The 27,411-nt window shown below is 41.6% G+C and overlaps 1 protein-coding gene across 1 annotated transcript in view; it reads left to right on the top strand.

The window, feature by feature from the left end:
• Positions 1 to 532: 532 nt before the first annotated feature.
• LOC146620394 (uncharacterized) overlaps positions 533 to 27,411 on the top strand; it is a 41,376-nt gene continuing 14,497 nt past the window's right edge. The window contains exons 1-2 of the mRNA XM_085369590.1: positions 533 to 757; positions 1,521 to 2,586. Of these exons, the coding sequence (XP_085225716.1) occupies positions 533 to 757; positions 1,521 to 2,586 (1,291 nt within the window). The remainder of the gene's footprint in view (positions 758 to 1,520; positions 2,587 to 27,411) is intronic.

Below are 27,411 nucleotides of genomic sequence, written 5' to 3'. Positions count from 1 at the left end.
AGAGGCACAAGGAGAGAGCGAGTAAGCGAGTGATGGTAGAACGAGAGAGGCTCTCCACACTATCACACCTTATCATCCTGGCTCTTCGGCTATGCACCTGCAACCTCTCCTTGGAGCCCCCCTTCTTATCATCCTCCTCTTTTTTCCGCCCTCCGCCCGGCGGTCGGACTGAGGTAGTGCGCGCTCAGCAGCGGGAGTGCGCAAAGCGGTCGGCATGCACCTGGAGAGAAACCGCCCCGCCAAGCCGGCCAAGGGCTTAACCAGAGACGCAGCAGGATGCGGAACGATGCTCTAACGACAGTGATATAGCAGCAGAGCACCGGGTGGATATCAGAGCTGCAGCATGGGCGTGGGAAAGAGGCGCAATGACAGCGATGTGATTCCACAGATATAAGAAGGGTGGGTGGGGGGAACCCGAGTTACGTTTGGACCAGAGTTGTGCATTTGAAAGCTTCGATTTGGTTGCTCTAAAATTCATCAGACACAACACTTTGTTTTACCTCCCGGTCTACCTTCACCGGAGTTTAAAGGGATGGAGAAAAGCGCACAGCAGCAGTCCAAAAGCGCAGAGAGACCAGCAGAGGACATCTCCAAAATACCCGATGAGGAGCTGCTGAAGTGGGGTAAAGAGGAGCTGGTGAGGCGGCTGCGGAGGGCAGAAGCAGAAAAAAGGGGCGTCATCGTGGAGCACGGCAATCTGATGCGGGAGGTGAACCGGAGACTCCAACAACACCTGAACGAGATACGGAGTTTGAAGGTGAGGTCGGGTGGTGCTGATGAAGGGGATCCAGGGGAGCCAGGCTGTGCCAGGGCCCGTGTGGGGTTTCTTCCAATGTGTAGACTATGTGTAGACAGCCTACTGACTGAAACAAGTGTGGGCTCTGCATGAGAAGAAATACGGCCAGGTTACAGGGGTAGATTTAAGGTCAAATTTAGCTTTAAATAAGCAGATTAAACCTGTTGCTTCTCCATGCAGGAATTTGGAAACATTAATAAAAGGAAAATTGTACCTTGTACCTCTGTTTTATGGTTTATTATTATGTGCTAAACAACATATTAACTTAGAACAGGTTTTCTGAGAAACTATTTTGTAATGCATTTTTTTTTTTTTAATTTTCTGCACTAAAAAATCAGTTAGTGGAGCTGGTAGACTAATACTGCCAATTATCATTGACTGAAGCTCCAGTTTCATTAGTGGTTACTTATTGGTTGCGTCCTTGACAAACCATTTTATCCTTTAACCAATAAAATGTTGAAGAATAGATAAAATTGTCCATCATTCTGCCCTGCCTCCCTAATAGTCCAGAAGCTAAAGACACACACACACACAGACACACACACAGAGACACAGAGAGACACACAGAGACACACACACACACACACACGTAATCTTCTTCATCAAAGCTTCATTCATAGCAGGAATGACTATGTAATCTCTCTATGTGCTTCTGTGTGTGTGTGTGTGTGTGTGTGTGTGTGTGTGTGTGTGCGCGCGCGCGCGCGTGCTCTGTGTAAACCAGGACGTGAACCAGAAACTGCAGGAGGACAACCAGGAGCTGAGGGACCTGTGCTGCTTCCTGGATGACGACCGGCAGAAAGGGAAGCGGGTGTCGCGGGAATGGCAGCGATTGGGTCGCTACAGCGCTGGCCTGATGAGGAAGGAAGTGGCTATCTATTTGCAGAAGCTTAAGGAGCTGGAGCAGCGGCAGATGGAGGTGATCCGGGAGAACCTGGAGCTTAAGGAGGTGTGCCTCATGTTAGAAGAGGAGAGGGCCACAGTTGTGGCTGCAAGCACAGGGGGAAGTGGTGGTGGTCAGGGAGGGCCTGGCTGCAGGAGCTCCATTGACAGTCAAAGTAGCCTGTCTCAGCTGGGCGGTGGCATGCCTACACCAGGCCTGTTGCGGGATGTTGGCGATGGAAGCAGCACCTCCAGCGCAGGGAGCACAGACAGCCCAGATAACCCTCACCATAAACCCTCCCCTCTTGGCTCCAATTCAAGCCCTGGATCTGGCTCAAGATGCAGCTCTTCAGGACAAAAGAGAGATGTTTGTGAATTCAGCGGGAGGAGGCGCAGCTCCACCACGGAGTACCACACCTTTCCCCAGTCCTGCCGGCCCCGTGGAGGTTCCCTCACCAACCTAGAGCTTCACAGCTTTCGAGGACACAGCCCAGAGAAACACAGCAAGTCTCCTACCAGGCTACCTTGTGGCTCCCACTCCAAACCCTGCAGCTCTGACCTACTAGCACAGAAACAGCTACTGATGTCAGGACAGGCATCTCCAGGCAGTGACAAGGGCTCAGCTAAGTCCAGCCCAGATCTGAGTCAGCGACACCGGCAGGTAAACTCAGCAGGGGCTGGGAGTCCTGAAGCCAAGCAGGTAGCAATGGGCACACCTGAGCACCTGAGAAAAGGGCGGGTGATTGTGGGAAGTCCAGAGTCTATACGGCACCACTATCACTATCATCAGAGCCCAGGGGTGGAGCACAGCAAGGGGAAGTATAGTAGTGGCTCCCCTGGCAGGGATGGAAGTCACAGGAGACCAGCGGGTGAAGAGATTGCCCCCCACCACCAGAGTCTGTACAACGGTAGGCACATGGTAACTCTTATCTTGTATTTTTTCATTCATAAACCATTTTATGACACATAAATGAACACTTATACATTTATAGAGAGATGCACTAACATATTGTTTTATCTAACTAGAAAATGGTGGAAGCAAGTACTAATAATGACCAAATAGAGATATTTTTATCAATTACATGAGCCGTACATTCACAACAAGCATACAAACATTTGAATGTTTTCAACAATATACATTTATTGCATTTCTTTACTTAATGAGGATAAAGGGGGCGATGGCGCGATATGGCAGCCTCGCTTCTGTCAGTCTGCCCCAGGGCAGCTGTGGCTACAACTGTAGCTGCCTCCACCAGTGTGTGAATGTGAGAGTGAAAGAATAGTGGTATTGTAAAGCGCTTTGAGGGGTCCCGAAAAGCATTATATAAAAATGCAATCCATTATTATTATTAAACTGTTTACTGTTTGGAGTCCATGTTAGCGGTGTGCCTATTAAAGCAACAAGATAAAGAATAGAATAGAATAGAATAGAATTAAACTTTATTGTCATTGCACATGCACAGGTACAGGGCAACGAAATGCAGTTTGCATCCATGCAGAAGTTCTTCAGTGATATAGATATATTACAATATATATTAGCAATAATATAGATATGTAAAGGAACTACATAGCTGATATCAATGCTTTAGTATTTGTTTGCCATCATCTCAGTATATTATTTTTTAACATATTCCTTCAGATTGTTAAAACCTAATAAGCATATAGAAGATTTGTTATGTAAATACACCTTAGTCTATTTGATCTAATGCTTTTTTTTACTTGACCATTTTAATAATTTTCAACCAGGCTTCTACTCCCATATTCCACCTTTCATTTATATTATTTGTGATTCAGATTCATTTTTGTATATCTTTACATATATTAAAAAGTTGAGCCTTTCAATGTAAGTTAAATGAAAAAATATTAACTTACGGCTTATTTGCCAGTGTTCTCTGGGAAGTTTGTATTTATAACAACAAGCTTTTAGTTGCTAATATAATTAAAAAACAGAAAGAAGCACATGTAATACTTTTATTAACAATAACTCAGTTGACCAAAAACTGATGCAATATCAAAACAGTTCAGGAAGTGGAGAATGGAAGTGAGAATTTGTAGAGATAAATTCTCATTATTTTATAATCTTTCAGTATAAAAGATTATACAAACTAATGGACTGCTCATGGACTTTCTATGCTGTGGTACTCCCAAACTCTTAAGTGTAAAGTCACAGTAATGGATGACCTTGGTTCAAGGAAACACAAGACTGAGTTAACTCATAGAAACTGCTGAGGACTTAGCTAGGTTTAGACGTGGCCTATGAGCTAGACCTACAATTATAGTCGCACATACATGTTTGGATGCACATGCGCACACAGTGACAGCTGAAGGATGAGTAGACAGTATTTAGGCATGGAAACAAATAAAGAGAGTTTAACATGCATGTATATATAGTGTAGTATGCATGCAGGGACACAGGTAAGTGTGACTTTGTACCCATTCATTTTTATTAGCTCACATCTGACAGCTGCTCAGCTCTTCTGAAACGCTCACGTGGAATTTTTCCACATGCACACTGCACAGGCCCCTTCAATTTTTGACAGCAAAAGGACTCATGACATTCTTTGAAACAGCTGAGCGGATTTGAAATGCATTGGCTTGGCTTTTAAGCTTGACTTAATTTTGGCTTCCATTAAATATTCCAAAGTCCTCCCTTGTGACTCTTTGGTTTAGTTGTTTCTCTGTGTTTTTGAGTGTCGGCTTTGCATGTGAAAAACAGCATCGGCACAACAAGCTCACATCAACTAGGGTGGTCCAAAAAATCGATACTCACATATTAATTGATACTAAATTAAATCACTCAATTCATACAATATTACAGTGTTCACTTGCAACGATCGATATCTTCTAGCTGCACCGCTGCAGACAGACGGGCGTTCAGCTCCTCCCCTCACTAACAGTTGAAGTATTTAACATTCATGATATTGAACTACACTTTGGGATGATTTTTAGTGGTCAATAAATGTTTTCAAAACATTCATTTATAAATAGTTATAAAAAATGTTAACCTGGCTGGTGCACATGCACATTTAGCTCCTTAACTATTAGCAGTTACTCATTAGCCGCATTAGCCACCTGTTATAATTACGTAGCGGCTCGTGGACTTGGGTTGCAAATGGAATATTGAGCCATGGTTGTTGGCTGTGCAGAGCAGTGGGGGAACTGTTGCTGAACTGAGCAGAGTATCCAGAGAGTGGACGACTAATCCGAGCAAGCAGAATAAACTCGAGCAGAGCACCACAATCAGATGGTTTAAGGTCTGAAGAGCAAAGCTGAGGATGTTGAGAGCTGCAGACTGAGACGAAAAAGCGTAAATGGTAGATATGAGAGAGGCTACAGGCAGATGCAGACAAGATGATGAACTTTTTTTACTTTCACAATAATTTATTCAAATGTTTCTTATTTTGTTTTAAAATGCAGGAAGTGACTAGTTTAATCTTTCACAGTGAGCTTTAACTTTTCCATAATGCTCTTCTGCAGTCAATGAGTGGAGCATGATCTCCTCTGTAGTAGCAGCTTTGTATTGTAGAGTCACATATGAGGCCATCTGTCTGACAGCTTTGCCAAAGCTGGGACATGCAACAGAACAATGATCCCAAGGACACACCAGCAAATCACAATGCTCTAGTGTTGTCTGTCCAAAGGAATACTCTTGTGGTTTCTTCAGATGCAACTTTGCAAACCTTTGTGATGCTGCCATGTTCTCTTTAGAGAGAAAAGGCTTTCTCCTCAGTCTTTTTCTAATTGCACTGTCACGAACTTTAATATTTACATACTATCTGAGGATTTTAGGGTCTGAGATGCAAGTCTCTGGATTTTTGGAATTTCAAGGAGTCTACTACAGTCTGACCTTCTTCTGGAAAGTATTAACACACACCTGAATACTCCAGATGATCAAACTGCCAAAACGATTTGACAGAGGGGTGTCACACTTGTTGATCAACTAATCAAATGCATTTGATCTGCAGCAACTGGCTCTATCTAATCTCTAAATTACTTTTTTACATGTCTGTACAACCCAGGCCATTTTCATGATTTTTCTAATTTCACAGGATTGTATGTTGTGAATTCTTGGGCTAGACTGTCAACACAAACTATGACTGTTTTATTCTAAAACATCTGAAGAAGAATATTGCCTCATATTACAGCATATCACTTGTGCTGTAAAAAACATAGAGTTCATGAATAAATCATGTATTTTTAGGCCATAACACAATCTTTGTTTATCTCCTGCCCAAACCTGCCTCCCTACATCCAAAATGAAATTAGGTTTTGACACACAGTAGGAGAACCAGAGGGAACTGCAGAGGCAAGTGAGGAAGTGGTTAGAACCATACTGAAGTGGCTCAGTCTTAAAATAGGTTCAGAAGACGGCGATCTTACACCAGAAATTGGCCACATTTTAAATCAGGGTAGACAGTTCAGATACCACCAAGTATATGAAATACAATGGCACATGTTTTTATAATTTTGTACATCACCGTAGTAGAATTTAAATCAAACAATCAAGATGTGACTTAAGTACAGTCTTTCAGCTTTATTTCTCAAGGTTGAACTAAACAACTGTTTCAAACAGACATCTCTTTTTATACACAGTTCTCACTGCCAGGATTAAAAGTTGTGATGGACAGGGCTTAGCAGCGACTGACCTTTCAAAATAAGAGGGAACATAACTAATTTGAAAATATGCATGAGGGCTATATAAATAAGGAAAGTGTGATTTGTCAAACGTACACGTGACACAGTGGGGAGTGACAAATCTTATCATGCTCTATGTCTGTCTGCTTGTGCAGTGGCTCGTTTACATAAAAAATGGCAAATGCTGTCTTAAAAATCCTCATATTCCCGGGAGATCCTTGTTTCTAGCCTTCAGTAATGAAGCTCATGGCTGCTGTAGGACATACTAGTTCAGCACTAGTATAAGTAGAACAAAATGAAGTGTTCTTGATTTAATTTGTGTATTTTCAATCTGTTATTTTAAACAATAGTTAAAAAGTATGATGCACACTATCACTTTGCCATTGTAAGACAACATTAAAGGTTGCAGTTAGGTCTTTGTATTTAGCACTACATTACAAAGTGCACATGACCCTTCCTACTGAAACATGACTGTATAAATACTGTGTTGTGGTAGTCTAGCATCAGTAATGATTTCTACTGTGCTGAGTGGAAGTGCTCTATATTACAGCTGAGACCATGGGAAATAGCTTTGTACCTTAGGTGGACAGAGGATGCCTGACTCAGCTATTACTAGGAAACAATAGTGGCTGGATGTACTGTACTGTAAACTGAGATGCTGCACAACTTTTCACACATCCTACTATGAAAGAGAACAAAGCATATGCTTTTGGTAGAATTTACAGTATAGAAAATCACAAGCTCCTCAGAAGTTTTCTGTCTATTAGCTCTCAGAGAGAATAGCAAGTAACAAAAAGATGCATAGACCTAAAAAAAATAAATCGATCTGAAAAATGAGTCGGATGCTATGAAACCCGGTCTGGTTATAAATGGTTTAACTAAGAACACGGATGTCACCATAGCTGAAATTTTAGCTGCAGGAGACTAAATTCAGGAGGCAGGAACAGAAATGCTGATTTAGTTTATTAAGATTTAATTTGCTCCAAATTGAGACTTAATGAGTTTTTTGGCATTAAAATGAAGTTAAATGCTCTTTGTAGATATTCAGAGGGAAATGCTGTTGCAGGAAGAGTTGCAGGGAAGCTGAAGCTTAAAGTGAATGAATCTGGATTATACACACTATGGTGAAGAAATCAACAACACACTCTTCAATAAGCCAAACAAAGTATTATCTGACCAAATATGCAGCTGGCCTCATCCCAAAAAAGTCACAAAAATGGTGCCAAAATGACTTTCTGTTGCCTTTCGAGTCCAGCATTTTCATACATATACATGAAACACAGCGGTGGGGCAGAGGCATCTTGTTCTACCCATTTAAGAGACACAAGCTTTCAGCACACCTGTGATGTGTGTAAGTTTTTATGAGCTTTTAAATATGTTTAGGCCCTAAATAAGATATTTATTTGTGTAAATAATAAGATACAACAGGGCCTTCAAACTATCAGTGCTCAGGTGTTTATCTCTAAAAGCATATAAATAGTTTTTTTAATTACCCTCACTTTGGTTACCTACATACATTGATATATACATAATTCAATTCAATTCAATTTTATTTATATAGCGCCAAATCACAACATAAGTCGCCTCAAGGCGCTTCATAGATACAGAGAAAAACCCAACAATCATATGACCCCCTATGAGCAAGCACTTTGGCGACAGTGGGAAGGAAAAACTCCCTTTTAACAGGAAGAAACCTCCGGCAGAACCAGGCTCAGGGAGGGGCGGGGCCATCTGCTGCGACCGGTTGGGGTGAGAGAAAGAAGACAGGATAAAAGACATGCTGTGGAAGAGAGACAGAGGTTAATAACAGATATGATTCAATGCAGAGAGGTCTGTTAACACAGTGAGCGAGAAAGGTGACTGGAAAGGAAAAACTCAATGCATCATGGGAATCCCCCGGCAGCCTACGTCTATTGCAGCATAACTAATGGAGGATTCAGGGTCACCTGGTCCAGCCCTAACTATATGCTTTAGCAAAAAGGAAAGTTTTAAGCCTAATCTTAAAAGTAGAGATAGTGTCTGTCTCCTGAATCCAAACTGGAAGCTGGTTCCACAGAAGAGGGGCCTGAAAACTGAAGGCTCTCCCTCCCATTCTACTTTTAAATACTCTAGGAACAACAAGTAGGCCTGCAGAGCGAGAGCGAAGTGCTCTAACAGGGTGATCTGGTACTACAAGGTCATTAAGATAAGATGGGGCCTGATTATTTAAGACCTTGTATGTGAGGAGCAGGATTTTGAATTCAATTCTGGATTTAACAGGAAGCCAATGAAGGGAAGCCAAAACAGGAGAAATCTGCTCTCTCTTTCTAGTCCCTGTCAGGACTCTTGCTGCAGCATTTTGGATCAGCTGAAGGCTTTTCAGCGAGTTTTTTGGACATCCTGATAATAATGAATTACAGTCGTCCAGCCTGGAAGTAATAAATGCATGAACTAGTTTTTCAGCATCACTGAAAAGGATGCTGAAACAGACAGACAGGATATTTCTAATTTTAGAGATGTTGTGCAAATGGAAGAACGCAGTCTTACATATTTGTTTAATATGTGCATTGAAGGACAGCTATATATATATATATATAAATTAATAACCGATGCTATGCTAACTAAATAATTCTTTACAAATATTTCAGTCACTACAGACTGTTGGCTGCACCTGCACTTGCTGCCCATTCTACCTCAAGTGGTATGATAGAAGAACATCCAGAGTTTTAGCTCCTTGTGACATCCAAGTGTTGTTGCTGCACTACAAATTGGATATGTTTGGACTTATTTAGTATTAGTAGAAATAATTCATTGGTTATTTTATAAAAGAATTATTATTCATTCTACTTTTTTTTCTTTGATTGGTTCATGAAATGATCACTGCAACGTTCTTATCCTCTTATTCTTTAAGATCATCTATCTCTTCTACTGCTCATTCATTCTGCTTCTGCTTCCTTTGTGCTGTCTCCTTTCTGTCTACTTCATGCCTTTGGACTATAGCAGTTGGATAATACAAATTCTTAACTGAAGCTCTTCACTTCTTGTTGCAAACTTACACACAGCCAGTCTAAATCTTCATTAAGCAGGTTCCATCAAGGGCCAGCACCTTTACAAATTGAGGTCATTAACATCAATATGCTCTCTGCTCTCCAGTCTTGGTGCACTAAATAATTGACTAGGCGCTATGTAATTTTCACCCTTTATAGTAGCACTGCTATGCTGGTATCAGTATATGGTGTCTATGTAATGTGACCCTCAGGCTGTCTACTGGGACTGTAATTGAGGTATGTCAATTGTAGAGATATACACATTAAATGATATTAGATACAGTACTTTATCATGACAAATGACACTGAATGAACTGTAAAAAAAAAAAAAAAAAAAAAAATTACACATAACATATAATGTAATTGCAATGAGGTATTTCTGTAGTCTATTGATACTAGATAGTGGAAAAGGGGTGGGATTAAATAAGCTTATGCTTCTTCCTGCTCCTTTTTGAACATGAACGTTATTTGGAGTTGTGGTTGCTCGTTTTCCTTTTGTTTTTCTTTGTTCATTTGTCTCTTTTAATTCTATTTTGTTGTACTTTTTCAACATGTTCAAAATAAAGATTCAATCAACCAATCAACCATAACTGGGTATAAATATACTCAAGTTTAAAGTTCGTCATATATTTTAATGCCATTTAAAGATATGTTATTTGCAACTATTCACTGATAGTGATTTTATTTTCGTTCATACTGCATGGGTAGAAGATGCCATGATACAATTTTAAATTTAATCATATAAAATCAGATGTGGGCTGTAGCAGTTATGGCATCTTTATTAAGGTAGGACAGTGAGCTTTTAGCACCTATTACACTATTTCAAAGGGGGAAAAAAGAGCTGTGCTTCAGTAAATATTCATTGTTATTCTGAGGGATATACAGTGCATCTAGAAAGTATTGACAGTGCTTGGCATGTTCCACATTTAGTCATGTTTACATCACAATATTTTATTCATGACATAAATCATGAAAAAAAAATCTGTTGCATTTGTGATATCGCTGTGGTTTTTTTTATGTCATACGGTACGGGAGGAAATTTCTGGGAATTATGCACGGATTGCATTCTGCAGCTAAACAATCAACTGTGCAATGTTCAAATTTATTCATGGCCGCACCAAAAAGAAAACAGAAAATGAGAAAAAAAGCATGTTGGCAATGCTTCAGATAGAAAAAAATATATTTTGGTATTACCTGCCTTTCTAGGAACATGTTTTTGACACAGTTTGTATGGTGCTTTGATTTCTTGGCAGACCTTAAGTAGTAAAATATCTCCACACTACCGACTTCCTTAGACCCATCTTGTCTTATGAGCCTTGGGCTGCATCCATTGTGTTGTTAAATTTTCATTAAGGTTTTTTGTTGTTATTTTGTCTTTTATCTTGCCCATGCTCCTAGCAAGCTCAATGGCACAGATGCAGCAGCCCAAACATGTGTTGTTCCAACCACATGATTGATTTAGCGTGACACAATTCTCATTGTCAGTGGTTTTTTGTCTTATCAGTCAAAACGTGGATGGAATGAGTTCTATCGACTTTACAATGACAACAGAAAAGTTATTTTAGCATAACTAGCTTTATCATTTCATTGATTAGTCCTATATAAAGGGCTGTTACAGTTCTTCTAAAGGGGGAAAATATATGTTAGTAAAATTGCAATCACCAATTATTAGTATTAGTATTTTTGTCTAGGAAATGATAAAATGTACATCCAGCATCCACAGCTCTATTTTGGCCCCTGGTTTATTGCACAGGATTTAAATCTGTTATCTCCTTCTGCTATCTCCTGAGCGAGCTTGTTATTATTGTGAAATCCAATAGTGCTATTTTTCTCAGTTCTGACAAAGCTCTTCTGGAGCTAGTGGGACCATACAATTGTTTTTTCTGGAGTATGAGGCATGATCAAAAAGCTCTAAGAATTACCTAGAAAAAATCTTACCTGATTTTATTTGGCCAATATCCTGTTCCCATTCTTCCCAGGCTTGTCCAGACAGCTGGACAAGTAACAGCTTTTTCAGATTGCTCCCTGGTCCCATTTTGATCCCTTACACTGTGCCCTCCACAGCTTTGACATGGTCAGCAAACTTTTGCAGGGAGCAAACACCAAATTCTCTTTCCAGCTGACCCAAATGGCCCAAGAGTCTCACTTTTCCAAACCTGAAGGCAGTACCTCACTTTGAGGATGAGCAAGAATAAGAGCATGCTTATCCAGTATTCACGGTGTTGTGCACAGTAAAACCCAGGGGGCAGTGTTATGCATGTTTCTATCATGCTATCACATGCTGGCCCAGAGCATGTTTAAAACACAGGGTTTTCAATACTATATACATTACATAATCTTCACTCATCACATGCCCTAGTCACAAGATTTATCTCCCTCTTCTGCTCCCCAAAGAAATGAAAAGAAGTTGAAGGATCTGCTTGGTTTGAGATAGACACATGTAGGATGTCTCTGTTAGTCCTTTTGTTTAGTGGTTTGAGCTGTTATATTGAGCCCAGCTGGTCTGGCTGTCAACTCAGGTTATATTTGTGCTGAATCAGATGGGAAAAATGAGTGTGCCAAACTCATTAGGCTCTGTAAATAGCCAGAACCCAAAGTACGGTCTAATGGCGGTTGGTTAGTTACAAAGTCTTTGTTCTTGCACAGAAGGGGATCAGAAGATTTTCTGTGCTTTTTAAAAAAAAAACTATTATCTTGAATGAAGCATGCGTGGCAGAGACCCAATCATGGAAACAGCTATACCAATACACACAGGTACATTCACAGCTGCATATCACATAATCACACACAAGCTTATTTACACACACAACTTTGGATGTGTGTGTAAATAAGTATATATCTATATATCTCTCTCTCTCTATCTCTCTCTATCTATATCTATATATATCTTGTAGCTACATGCACAGACACAAGCCACAGGTGCACGCAATGCAAACATTAAACACTAACCCTTAAATGCATCCCCATTTCATAAACACACAATTATTTGTACAAGCATAAAAAGCTCTCTAATTAAAGAGAAAAATTATGAATTAAGTAATAGGAGCATCTGAAGATTTCCAAATTTTGGGGGAAGAATAGAGATATCACTTTCTAAACTGGCTTCTCCAAGAATGTAAATGGACTGATTCTTATAGAGCGCTTTTCTACTCTCCCGGAGTACTCAAAGTGCTCTATACAACATGCCACATTCACCCAATCTCACAAGCACTTTCATTATAGATAATGCTTTCTAAATACATTCACACACATTCATACGCTGATGGATGCATTGGAGAGCAACTTGGGGTTAGTATCTTGCCCAAGGATACTTGACATGCAGACTGGAGGAGCCAGGAATCGAACTGCCAACCTTCCGATCAGTAGATGACCTGCTCTACCTCCTGAGTTACAGCCAACCCTAATGTCAGTGTGCAGAAAAAATACTGGCATTCTAACAAACCATGAGCTGAATCATGTACTAGAACTAACACATACTGAACAGTCCTGAAGGTACTGTTCTCCTGGTAGATAGAGTGAGGTCTATAGGTCTCAGATCACTACTGGCGATTATTCTGTTTTGCATCAGTATTGGATTCTTCAGTTAAAAATTCAAGTTTCTGACAACAGAAACTCAGAGACTGTTAGAATATCTTAGAATATGTTTGCTTTACTTTTTACTTTAATGACAACACCAGATGAGTAGCATGGACTTCTCAAAAAGCTTCTTCCAGCCTGGTCTTCTTTCTGTCTGATGTACTCTGACAGCTCTTTGGTCTTGCTCATGGTGGTGGAGAGGTTGGAATGGAAGAAACTGATTCTGTGGACAGGTGTGCTTTGTACACAAAATTCCTAAAGAATTATTGATTGTAATCTGTGGGAGGCAGGGATTAAATACTGAGTTTCCTCACTAATATGCAAATCAATTCATAACTTTTATGTAATGTGTTTCTGGATTTTTGATTGAACTTTAGTTCAATCAAAAATCCAGAAATGAGACAGAATGGTGATGGTGATATCCATTCCAGGGAAACAAGACAGCTTCCACAAACAGTGGAGTGCAACATTCTCTTTTTTCTCTTAGCCTCAAAATATTACATAGTATACCTTTAAAAAACATTCAGATAATTACAATTAGTAATAAAGTTTTGAATCACTTGTATATAGTCATATATAACTATAATGCCAAAACCAAATAGTCACTCAATATTGTAGTAGAACTACAATTATTAGTAAGAGAAGTAGGGTAACGCTGGGCTGAGATGATCTGGAATGGTGCTCCGCCACCTTCTGGCTGAAACCTGTCCGAGCTGTCATAGGGTGAGAGGCGGGCTGCACCTTGGAAAGGTGATTAGTCTGTTCCGGGCCTGAAAGAGAAGACAATCATTCACAGTCACATTCACACCTTTCACTCATTAAGTTAACATGACTCTAGGAAGAAGCTGGAGAATCGAGCCATACACAGGGAGAACTACATCAGGTGTGGTTTCGTTTCATGGTTTTGTTACAAGATCTTGCTTACAGTGTAAAACACCTTCAGATGATTGTGATCCGTTGCTACATAATTAAAATAATACATTTTTTGAAGATTTTGACTTCATATCTGTTCACATTTTGTGGTTTCTCAGCCCTTTTTTATATTTTTCTGTCTCTCTCTGTCTTACACACACAAACAAACACACATGCACACACGCATGCACGCACACACACAGAGACAGGGGCTTAAGGGTGTCATGTAACAAGCTTGCGCTCTTCAGATAAGCCTATTTAGCAAGTGCTGGTCTAATTGAATTACTGTGCTGCAGACAGTTTGTGTGACTGTGTGTGTGTGTTTTTTACTCTGACGCAAGGCATCAGAGCATAACGTCGACTTGGCCTGTTTTGGTGTCAAACTGGAATGTAATTTGTGTCTCTCAGAGATCTTGACTGTAGGAGGGAGAGATGGAGCCGGGACTGCATCTCTTTTCCATCCTACATCTGCTCATCCTTTCTCCTCCCATCCTTTTCTGTCCATTTCTATTTCTAAATCAGGCCTCTCCTGTTTGGGAACTGGTGGTTTTTCATCATGAACTACTGCCCTGACTTAAGACATACTTACATAAATCTTTACTGTAAAAGCTGTACATGTGTGGTTACAGAATTTCATTTTACAAAAATTATATGTGGTGGATTTAGTAATTTAATTTAATAATAGTGGCAACAAAAAAAACCCCAACCACTGGTATTACATTACTGACTATGGTCCAGATTGTAAAAATCAGTTTTGTGAATTTCAATGTCTTTTTGTAGTGTACTTTAACGATTCAGACTATCTTCGTTGAAGTCCGCTGTCTCTGGACCATTCTTCCCAAAGAAAGCTGTCAACTTCATTTTTTTTTATATTACTAAGAAAGAGAAAATAGCTCATTACCACTTAATTTCTCCCTGTTTCTTCTTATCCAGACACGTCTCCTGTTTCTGTTTGTCGCCATCATTACAATCTCCTTGAAATTAATATAGGTTTCTCAGATTTCCATCATTTGTTCAGAAATTTTTACAAAAGGTTGTTTTCAATGAAGCCTAGTTTTCTAAAGTAGTACAGTAATTTATTTCCTGCCACTGTCACTTTTTCGAATTCTGTTGCCTGTAAATAGGCAAAGCTATTAGCCTAGGAGCAGGTAGAGTAAGATCACTTAACTGTTGTGATTTATGTACACCTACTGGATATTTCATTACATCCTTCTGGCTGAAATTGCAGCAAAAGGATTTGTTGCTTTTACATCACAGCAGGCGATTTAGGAAATGAGAAAGGCCTCTTTTTGTCATTATTCATCTGTTAATGGTCCCAGAGTTAAACAGACTCAATCCCCAACAATGGCTCATCTTGATTAACATTACTATTGAGTGTGATATCCCATAAATTTATCAGTTTCACTACAAATTTAGACATTTTCCCCTGATGTAGCTCAAGTTGGCTGTTTATCATACTTTGCACAGGTTACACTTGTTTATCAGGGACTGTAGTTTTTCTAGTTCTGCTAATCTCTCTGTGTGTCTTTCTCTCTCTCTCTCTCTGTTTGTGTGTATGTGTGCTTCATCAAGTGAAATCACAGCAGTTTTGTTGGGCTCTGCTGACCTGGGCTCACATTACTGTGCATAGGCAGAAAATAGCCTATCTTCACGGAAAGCTCAGAGTGTATACACAGACAAACACATCACCATCTAGTTAGTGCCAAGGGAGCACATAATATATTACCCTACTGCTGCTGCTAGTAACAAACACAAGCTATGTACTTGTGGATACCTGCACTGTTTGAGCTGTCACTAAAACAAATGTGGGCATAAACACATTCAGAGATGGTCTGAACATCTGAACTACTTAAGTATATCTCGCTGTTACGTAAAAAGCCACATGTGACATTTGAACATCGGAAGTACCTTCCATATTAAATAAGTGTTACGATCAAAAATGTTTAGTTGGCCATTTGTCAGTAATATTAAAGCGAGGAGGGGGGCTGACTTTTTCAATCATTAAACTTATAGTCTAGTTCCATAGTGCCAAGTTTTGTGGTATTATAGGTGTTTAAAAATTACTACTATGGTTACTATTAAATAGACTGATGCCTGTAGCATCCCAGTACTAGAGACTAGCTTGTTGGCTTGTGAGTATCATTCATGGAGAAAATTAATGCCTTTATATAGACTAAACTGACATATAACCACTCAAAGCAGTGAGTACTGACATTCAGCACAGACACATGGACATTAATCTACAAAGAAAGGTCTGCTATTGCTAGCCCGCCAACTGTTAGCAGACCCCACAAGTTAATCTGACAATGCTGTGTACAGGGCTCTATGTAGTGCATTTCAGTGTAATTTAAAATCAAATCAGATGTTATCAAATAATGTTATTAAAGATGTTAAATGGCTGTAAAATATAAAATATTTATATGTGTAATAGTTAATGGATGTGCAGCAGGTTTGAGTGATCAAAGATAGAGATGGAAATGTACAAGTGAGTGAAGCGCGTGTGTTGAGTGTCAGAGTGAAGAAAATGAGAGCGAGAGAGAAAGAGAAAAGTGGACAGCTGGAGGAAAGTTAGTGAATCACAAAGTGCAAAGTAGGAGGACGTGGAAGAACCTATATAAGATCATGAATAGGGATGGGTACCGGTGTCCGGTGCCATGATGGCACCGGTTCTGACATAAACGGTAGTAACCAGACCGAAAAGCAGCGCACATTTCGGTGCTTTATTTTGGTGCTTTTTTTTCCTGAGCTGTGATACACTTCTAGCCAATCATTTTACGTTTCCGAGGATAGTAGGCGGGGCCAGGTATGTACGTTCTGTTAGAGCAGAGCTACAGATTAAAAATGTCCAAGGCGAAGCGGTCAAAAGTCTGGCTGTACTTCACAGCAAAATATGCAAACTCAGCAGCCTGCAACAAGTGCTTTAAGCTGATACTGTGATACTGTCAAAGGAGGTAACACCAAGAATCCGATTAAACAGCTGGCGACGCATAGCGTTTTTTTTAAAAGCCGAGAAATGCGCCGTATTTGATAGCTTGCTGCGAGACCTCATACCGTGCACGTCGGGTTATCGGACCCGGAGCAACATCCCCCAAAAACCCGAAGAATAGAGTCCTGGCCCCTAGCCCTGCCAGTGTAGCAGAAATGATGACAGATGATGATGGCAGCAGCCGTTCTTCTCTGCGTGAGTCGCTTAATGTTGTTCGTGTGCAATTTACGTTGAGTAGGCTAACCACGTTATTACATTAATGCATGTAAGGTGAACTAGCAAACATCATCATAGCTACATGCGGCTGTCTTCTTGTTTGATGGCAGATACTCCCTTCACCCTGGCCAAAAAGGCTAAAATGACCAAAGAAAAAGTGGGAAACAGTTAAACATGAGAGGGTTTAAGTTTGTGTTTTTTCCATTGTTTAAGCACTGCTTCCAGCCAAGAGTGATGCCATATGTGCCCCATAGCTGCAGAAAAGGCTAACATTGTTATCTTTTTACAAAAAAACCAGCTGAACATGAGAGGTTTTTGGACCAATTTTGTGTTCTCCATTCTTTAAGCACCGGTTCGAGCACCGTTTAAGCACCGGCACCGTTTCAAAAGTACCGATTTGGCACCGGTATCGGATAAAACCTAAACAATACCCATCCCTAATCATGAATAGTGGAAAGGCAGTAGGTCCAGATTACATACCTGCTGAGGTATGGAGATGTGTGCTTTTTAATTAGATTGTTTAATCCTATTCTGGTGAGTGGAAGGATTTCTGAGAAATGGAGAAGAGTCTACTGGTACCGATTTTCAAGAGCAACAGTGCTGTACAGAGCTATACACACCATGAAGATATCGGAAAGTTGTTGAAGCTAGGTTAAGCAGAGAGGTGATGATCAGTGAGCAGCAGTATGACTTCATGCAAAGAAGGAGCACTACAGATGTTTGCTTTTAATAGCAAACTGTGTACCCCAATAAATTTGGCACCTACGTTATTGACAATGCCACTTGACTGTCAGGAATTTAGCCTAAGATTTAGGTGTGCTATAGTAGCAAAATGCTTACATTCTGGCCTGTATACTTTTTTGTAGCATACTGTGATGATAATATATATGCTGTGCTTTGTTATGTGAAGCTGAGAAAAACATATCTGGAACAAGAGGCTCCATCTTTTTTTCCTCATTAGTGTCCATTCTTGCTGAGAGATACTACAGCAGCTCTATATTTTTGGTATTTCTTTGATCTGGTTTATCTTCACTGCTAGTGTATTTATAACAGAGTAGTAGATTCTTGAAATAATGAAAGCACAAATGTGTATAGTCCATATTGTAGTTGCCGTTGGTCACAAAGAATGCTATAAATAATCTGAAATTATGATTGATATAAGGATTTTTCTCCTGTGATGCCTCTGGGTCAGGGTTTAGCTGCATTATGAGCCCCCATTAATAATGCTTTAGTGCACTGAAGAAGATGATCACAATGCTAAATCCCTCAATAATCAAATAATTCCCATCCATCAGCAATGGGATTTAATTTAAGTGCCTCTGAGACAGCAGGTCCCTCTGCCATCATAACAATGATTGCTCTAAATCATGTTGCATTGCATGACATTGACTTTTGGCTCTCTAAAATGATGGGACAAACACTAAGAACCAGTTAAAGATAAGAGGCTGATTGTTCCACATGAAACACAATTATTGCTTTCATGTCAAGGACATTACTGTGCTTGGTTCTTCTGAAATCTGGAGTTGGAATATATCACGAAGAGCTGACGAGGCCTGTGTTAGTGATTGGGAAACAAATGAAGTATTGTTTTAATTTGACTCTAGAGGACACAGTCCTTACAATTCAATTCAATTCAATTTTATTTATACAAATCAAAACAACAGTCACTTCAAGGCGCTGTATATTGTAAGGTGGACCCTACAATAATACATACAGATAAAAACCCAACAATCATATGACCTCCTATGAGCAAGCACTTTGGCGACAGTGGGAAGGAAAAACTCCCTTTGAACAGGAAGAAACCGGCAGAACCAGGCTCAGGGAGGGGCGGCCATCTGCTGTGCACCATCATCATAGCATAGCAACATAGCAGCATCAACAGAGATTAAAACTAAAACATAGAGGAAAATACTTGGGAAACTAGAGCTGGGCGATAGAACGATAACGATATGTATCGCGATATAACTTTTACTCGATAGAGAAATTAAGCTATCGCGATAGACCTCGCCGCTCTTGTCCTCAAAAAAAAAAAAAAAAAAAAAAAAAAGGTCAGCCAATCCAAATTAAGTAGCGCAGAGCCGAACCAATCACAGCCGCAGCGTCACGTCGCGTGACTTGTTACGTACAGCACAAGTGCCAAGCCGCACGTGTGTTTGTTTGGGAAGCAGCCAGCGGGTAATGGAGCCAGCGCATAATGGAGGAAATGAGTGTGCCGACTAGAAAAATCAACCGAGCGTGACCGAAGAGAAAACAGATGATGGTTCCAACGCCGGAGAGATTGTCGAACGGAAGAGCCATAGAAGTTCCGTAGTGTGAAGGTATTTCGGCTATTTCAAGTCTGACAAAAAACAGAGTAGCGTGCACTGTAAATTGTGCCGAAAGCAAGTCTGGAAATACAATAAACTGGTGCATGCGTCACACTGTGCGCCACGTTATTGTTTCGGTGAAATGAATTTCTACAATACTGTTAATTCTACTCTCTGCAGTGTTTAAATGCTTACATATACACACAGTTACTGTCCGTCCACACATACGACTCAGTTCTGCTTCTATGCCGCAGCTTTGTTTACTTTTTCCCACCGAGGCTTCTAGACTTCTGATTGGCCAACATTTCTGCACGGTTAGGAATCTAGCGCCACCTGCTGCTTTGGCATGTTCATAGCAGCGTTTTCCTTCATTTCTGCCTTTATGTGTGGACGGGATTCTTTTTTAAAACAAAAACGGAAAATCTCCGTTTTCAAAAATACCCGTGTACGTGTGGACGTAGCCTCAGTCTCTGACTGGAAGCGCTAATTCGTCATTCGGCTTTTGTCAGACTAAAGTAACTGTTAAAACTGTTTGAAAAGCTCAGCTATACAACAAGGAGAGATTGAGAATTTCCTTTTAGTTCTCAGTTTATTTGATATTGACAAAAGTTAGTCAGTTTTGTCTGTTCTTCTGTAAAACAAACTAAGATTTATTTTTAGAATTAATATTTTGTTTCTAAGTGGAATTGACAATTTAGTCTGTTTCGTTTGTTCTATTTTGAAACTTAAACGCTTTAGCGGCTGCCTTTTGTGTAGTTTGCAATATTTGCCTTTATTTATCTGAAAAAGTCTCATGTTCCTTAAGTACATCTACCCTGTTGAACTTATTATGGGAAATAAATATTTAAATAAAAACAAGCTGCTGATTATTTCACATTTTACTTGTGAGCAACGGCACATTTAAATCTTACAAATATAGTTATTTGGCTTATATCGTGATAGATATCGTTATCGCCTGAAATGAAAAAAACATATCGTGATATGAAAAAATCTCATATCGCCCAGCTCTATGGGAAACTGAGAAAAATAGAACCTGCTGTGTATAACTTCTACATGGGCAGAAATGGCCTAACAGAGACATTATCTTGAATTATTTCCAGAATTACTCTTGAGGAACTTGGCAAAAGAGATGAAGGAATAAAATTCACTTTGCTCCCTTAGCTATGCTATTGGTGTTAGGGATTATGAACATAAGTATTTGGTTTGCAGCAATGTAGTTCCAGGAGTAAAGCAATACTTTATGGCAACTATAAGAGTTGGAAAATGAGCACTGAAAAGGCGTTGCGGAATTGGATGGCACTAATTTCATATTAGAGCTAATGGTACTTTTAATTATTTTGTAAATATTCCATTCTAGCCTGAGATGTTTGATTTCATAATTTGACGTAACATTTGTTACTACAAGGATGAAACCTACATCTGATCGTCTTTCATCTCCACAGAGAGAGAAAACACATAGGGTGGAGATGAGTGGTATGTTTGGATGAAGATTCAGCAAGCCAAAATGAAGGGAGATTTCACTGCCTCAATCTGAATTCCTTCTTTGGGGGGAAAGGGAAGGGAATGGGAAGTTTGGAATGGACAGTCAGTGCAAGCTAAGCCTCTACAATCTGCCCAATTTAGTGTTTGTGTGTGTAAGAGCAGTCTGTCATCTGTCGTTGAATAAAAACTGTCTGACGACTAACTAGTGCATGACGCATGCTGATAGACTGACGCAGGCTGTGAGTATTTACCTTGGTGATGTGTCATAAGAGCTGTGTGCCAAGCTGAAGGTCGCTGTGCCGTTCATGATCACTGTGAGTAACTGGGTAAAACAAACATGCATCTATACCTTCTTCCAATTACTTCCTATTCATTCTTTGTAGAAATTACACTAGTCTTTCATTAAGTGTTTCACACATATATATATATACTGGCCAAAAGTTTGAAGTCATTTTAAAGTTTATTTATTTATGAAACAAAAATATTTGACTTCATCAAATATTTTTTTCTTACTGGTAAATACAGCTAATGTAGATTTATGATCTTGACTACAACTTTATTGACATTCTTTATTGCTTTCATACTGGTGACCAAGTATCTTTATGCTTTCAGCTGGGAGCAATACCAGGCTGCAGTACATGAAAAATTATTTCACTTAGTATTATGTGTTAATCTGACTATCATATTGCTCATTAACTGGATTCCAGGTTCCACCCCATTCTATCTTCTGCCTGTCTTCCACCAGTCTTCGCCTTACGGATGCACAACAAAGTCTTTCAACTACAAAGAATGAAAAAAGTTTATTAGGGGACAGACTAGGGGTGGGCGATATAAACCATATACAATAGAAACGATATAAATTTGGCCAGCTATAGAGATTTTGACTATATCGCTCTATCGCGATAGCGCATGTTGATTATGTCATCAAGCTGCGCCTGTTTTGGTCGAAAGCATCGCAGCGGCTATAACCATTATCATCTGCAAATTATGGCGGGCGACAGTCACAGCAAAGAGATGAAGCACTTTTGAAATATGGGGAAAGCCAAAAACTACGCTTCCTCCACTTCCGTAACATTGATTCATTAATGTTGAATTCTCTCGCAGCTGTTCTATTCCCATGTTGTTGCAGTATATTAATAACTAACCTCGTATTGTGGATGAATAATCTCAATTGTTCTCCTGACTGAAGTTTGGCCCGTGTATAGCATCCTGCTATGCGATTGCATTTGTCCCTGACCACCAGAATCCCTCACGTTAACTTTTATGGAGTGGAAAAAAAGTTGCCGTTCATCCTCCAGCTTCACTGTGCTAATGTTATGCTAACATAGCTGTTAGCTAGCAATCACGTAGCACAACATTATATACCAGGTAGTCCAACTTCAGTAACCCTGCAAACGCCACTGCTGTTTAGTTTTCTGTCTTCATTTATGTTGGAAGTGGTAGCAGAGCTGTACGTTTTAATTCGTTTCAAAAATCTCTCAGTCAGAACATGGTATGAAATGTTTAGGTTTAAACTAGCGAGCTAACCTCCTGTTAACTTCTAACTGCGTTAAATTTAATAAATTCTGTTTTCATGGATGCATGGTTGTAAAACGTAATTGTTACACCCGATAAAGCAGCAACGTTGATGATTTAATTAAAGATGAGAGAATTTAGACCGTTTTTAACTCTTAGTGTTCGTTTGACTTTGGGACCTGAAATGGACGGAGTTTTGGACCCAGATTACTCCGCGAAGCTCCTCACTACGGCAGCCGTAATGCTCTGACAATCCATCAAGCAGTGCGGCTTACCAAAGTTGTACTAAAACATTTTTTAACAGATTTCTGCACGCCAAAATCAGTTCGAGGTCAGTAAGTACAACCAGAATTCAAACATAAGGAACACTCTCAATTTTTGAGAAAATTAAAGGATTTTCAGTGTGCCTTATAGTGCGGAAAATACGTTATACAGAAGAAAAGAATATATCGTGATATATATCATTACCGCACATGCTTCAAATTATATCACGATATGAATTTTAGGCCATATCGCCCAGCCCTAGGACAGACCATCTCTAAAAATGCACTGTTACCTTAAATTCAATTTTAAAACCAGGCTAACAGAGAAACACCCACTCTTTGTTTCTTCGTCTCTGGTTTTGAGATGATGAATCAGTGCACAAGCATTGCAAATTTCTTCCAATCTCATTAGTTTGTTTGCACTGTTTTGTGGAGGGAGCGAGTGCAGGGAATTGTATGCACATCTGGGCATGTTAAATGCAGAGATGCTAACATGAAACTACAGTGGGGTTAGTGATGATATAGTAATAATAATATTAATTATCTAGACTGGTAAAATATGCTTGAATGCTGTGATTGCCATCCATTGTCCATTGACACAACCCTACTACACTCAACAAAAATATAAACGCAACACCTTTGTTACTGCTCCCATTCCCCATGGGATGGACGTAGAGACCTAAAATTCATTCCAGATACACAATATAACCATCCCTCCCAAACAGTGGTCACAAATCAGTCCAAATGTGTGGTAGTGGGCACATCTGCTATATTGAGATAATCCATCCCACCTCACAGGTGTGCCACATCAGGATGTTGATCTGACATCATGAGTAGTGCACAGGTGTACCTCAGACTGCCCACAACAAAAGGCCACCCTGGAATGTGCAGTTTTGTCTCACAGCAAAATGCCACAGATGCCACAAGCAATGAGGGAGCGTGCAATTGGCATGCTGACAGCAGGAATTTCAACCAAATCTGTCGCCCGTGCATTGAATGTTCATTTCTCAACCATAAGCCGTCTCCACAGGCGTTTCAGAGAATATGGCAGCACATCCAACCGGCCTCACAACCGCTGACCTCGTGTAACCACACCAGCCCAGGACCTCCACATCCAGCAGGTTCACCTCCAAGATCGTCTGAGACCAGCCACCCAGACAGCTGCTGGAACAATTGGTTTGCACAACCAAACAATTTCTGCACAAACTGTCAGAAACCGTCTCAGGGACGCTCAACTGCATGCCCGTCGTCCTCATCGGGGTCTTGACATTTTGACACAAGATGGCGCGGCCACGTCCAGACGCCTTCCTGACCGCTCCACTCCGACTATCCACTTTTCTTGTTTTTTACCTATTTTTTGCTCTGGTTTACATCCCAAAATCCTCTAGTCTTATAGTATACGACAGCGGATCAGAATCAGAATCAGAATCAGAATACTTTATTGATCCCTGGGGGAAATTATTTTTTGTTACAGTGCTCCATTTTAAACCAACATTAAGACAAGACAGACAATACGCTAACTAAGAATAGTACAATATATACATATATATACATACATACATACATAAGTCACTTATAAATAAATATTTGGAAAAGAAACATGTGTAGTTGTAGCAGCAAACAGTGTGTTAAGTGGATGCGTTGTACAGGGAGATGGCCACAGGCAGGAATGATTTCCTGTGTCGTTCAGTGGTGCTTTTCGGTAATCTCAGTCTCTCACTGAACGTGCTCCTGTGACTGACCAGCATGTCATGGAGTGGGTGGGAGGTGTTATCCAACATTGTCTTTATCTTGGACAGCATCCGCCTCTCCGACACCACCTTGAGGGAGTCCAGCTCCATCCCCACAACATTGCTGGCCTTACGGATCAGTTTATTAAGTCTGTTGGCATCTGCGACCCTCACTGCGACGATCACTTGTAAACTGGCCGCCAGAGATTCTACGCGGCGCGGAGAACAACAAAGGACGGGCTGCTCATCCGAGGCGCAGAACAAAGAAGCGCCGGGGAAAACGCGCTGGTATTAGGAACAGACTGAGACAGCAGGCGCATCGCGCACCACTGCCCAGTATCCTACTGGCCAATGTACAATCCATGGAGAACAAGCTCGATGACCTAAGAGCAAGGGTCACCTTCCAACGTGACATGAGGGACTGCAACATTCTGTGCTTCACGGAGACATGGCTGACCCCCACCGTGCTGGACCAGGCCGTAACTCCGTCGGATTCATTCTTTGTGCTCCGCGCGGACAGAACGGCAGAGTCGAACAAAACCAAAGGTGGGGGAGTGTGTTTCATGATAAACAGAAAGTGGTGTGATGCCAGGAGCATTTCTACTCTCTCCAGCGGCTGCTCGCCACATCTGGAGTTCCTGAGCATTAAGTGCCGCCCTTTCTATCTGCCCCGTGAGTTCACCTCAGTCATCGCCACGGCGGTCTACATCCCACCCCAAGCGGACACAGGTATGGCTTTGTCCGAATTACATGATGTGCTGAGCTCGCTTCAAAACAAGGACCCGGGCGCAGCCCTCATTGTAGCAGGAGACTTTAACAAAGCGAACCTCAGACAAGTCATGCCAAACTTTTACCAGCATGTCTCGTGTCCAACGAGAGGGGATCGGATTTTGGATCACTGCTACACGCCATACAAGCAGGGCTACAAAGCTGTCTCACACCCGGCTTTTGGGAAGTCTGACCACAACGCCATCTTCCTCATTCCCCAGTATAAACAAAGCATACGGAGGGAAGACGTGACCAAGAGGGAGGTAAAACGGTGGACTGCCCAATCAGAAGCTATGCTACAGGACGCACTCAACGACGTCGACTGGGACATGTTCAGAGCATGCGCAGTCGACATCAACGAGTTTACGGAAGTAGCAGTATGCTTCGTCAATATGCTAGCGGAGGAGATTATCCCCACTGCGAGAGTCACCACATTCCCAAACCAGAAACCGTGGATGGACAGATCGATCCGCACTGCCGTAAACGCCAGGACCGCCTCCTACAACGCGGGTCTCGCCACTGGCGATATGAGCGCCTACAAAGCGGCCTCATACGGCGTGCGGCGCGCGGTGAGAGATGCCAAACGCCGGTACCGGGAACGTGTGGAGTCCCGCTTCCACCAGGGTGACACACGGAGTATGTGGCACGGACTACGCACCATTACGGACTACAAAGCCAGGGACACTGCGCCGATCAACGCCGACTCTGCATTCACCAACGAGCTGAATCGGTTCTACGCCCGTTTCGAGGTTAGCCAGGCGGCTAATGCTATCTACTGCCTGACTACCGAGGACAGTGACGTCATCAGCGAGAGACCGGTGACCAGCATCGCGGAGCATGATGTCCGAGCGGCACTGAGGAGAGTGAACACAAGGAAAGCGGCGGGGCCAGACGGCATCACCGGCCGTCTGCTGCGCTGCTGTGCTGACCAGCTAGCAGGTGTGTTCACTTACATCTTCAACGAGTCCCTGGCGAAGTCTGTGGTCCCCACATGCTTCAAAAGATCCACCATCATCCCTGTGCCCAAGAACAGCAAACCCTCATCCCTGAACGATTACCGGCCAGTTGCACTGACCTCGGTAGTAATGAAGGTGTTTGAGAGGCTGCTGAAGAACATCATCTCCTCCTCCATCCCAGACACCACAGATCCGCTGCAGTTCGCCTACAGATCCAACAGATCCACAGAGGATGCCATCACCCACGTCCTACACACCACTCTCAGCCACGTGGACAAGAAACAGGGTAACTATGTGCGAATGCTGTTTGTTGATTACAGTTCAGCGTTTAACACAATAGTGCCCTGCAGACTGTTCACAAAGCTGAGGGATCTGGGACTTAACAGCCGTCTGTGTGCATGGGTGTTGGACTTCCTCACTGGCAGAACTCAGGTGGTGAGGGTGGGCAGGTGCTTCTCCAACAGCATCACCATCAACACAGGAGCACCTCAGGGATGTGTCCTCTCACCACTGCTCTACTCCCTCTACACTTCAGACTGTGTGGCCACCCATGGCTCCAACACCATTGTGAAGTTTGCTGACGACACAGTGGTGTTGGGTGCCATCTCCAACAACGATGAGGCGGCCTACATGGATGAAGTGAAGAATCTGGCATCGTGGTGCCAGGACAACCACCTCCAGCTGAACGTCAGCAAGACCAAGGAGCTGGTGGTGGACTTCAGAAGGGGTCAGCACAGAGACTACAAGCCCATCATCATCAATGGAGCTCCAGTGGAGAGGGTGCAGTCCTTCAAGTATCTTGGTGTCCACATCTCCTCAGACCTGACATGGGCTGCCCACATTCAGGTCCAGACCAAAAAGGCTAGGCAGCACCTGTATCACCTACGACAACTGAGGAAGTTCAGGGTCTCTCCAAAGATCCTCAGGATTTTCTATACAGGCGCTGTGGAGAGCATCCTCACACAGAACATGACATCGTGGTTTGGGAACAGCTGTGTGAAGGACCAAAAAGCTCTCCAGAGAGTGATCCGTACAGCAGAACGCTGCTGCAGGATTGCTCTCCCCCCGCTTCAGGACACCTACACCAGGAGATGCCGGACTAGAGCAGCGCAGATACTGAAGGACCCGTCCCATCCAGGCAACAAACTGTTCCAACTTCTGCAATCTGGTAGAAGGTTCCACATCTTCCGGGCAAGGACAGAGAGACTCAAGAGGAGCTTCTATCCCCAAGCCATCCGTGCCCTAAACACACACACCCGCCCTCTCACATCATCTATAATTGACTGAGACAGGACTCTCTTCCAGACACTCTAAACCAAGGCACAATGTACATTTCAATTCCTTTAATTTTAAATATGTTTA

This window comes from Diplotaxodon limnothrissa, linkage group LG13 (genome assembly GCF_057381915.1).
Source record: "Diplotaxodon limnothrissa isolate DT_005_m linkage group LG13, D_limnothrissa_male_GT1.1, whole genome shotgun sequence".
NCBI classification, from domain to species: Eukaryota; Metazoa; Chordata; class Actinopteri; order Cichliformes; family Cichlidae; genus Diplotaxodon; species Diplotaxodon limnothrissa.
This window is presented reverse-complemented; position numbering and strand designations above follow the sequence as displayed.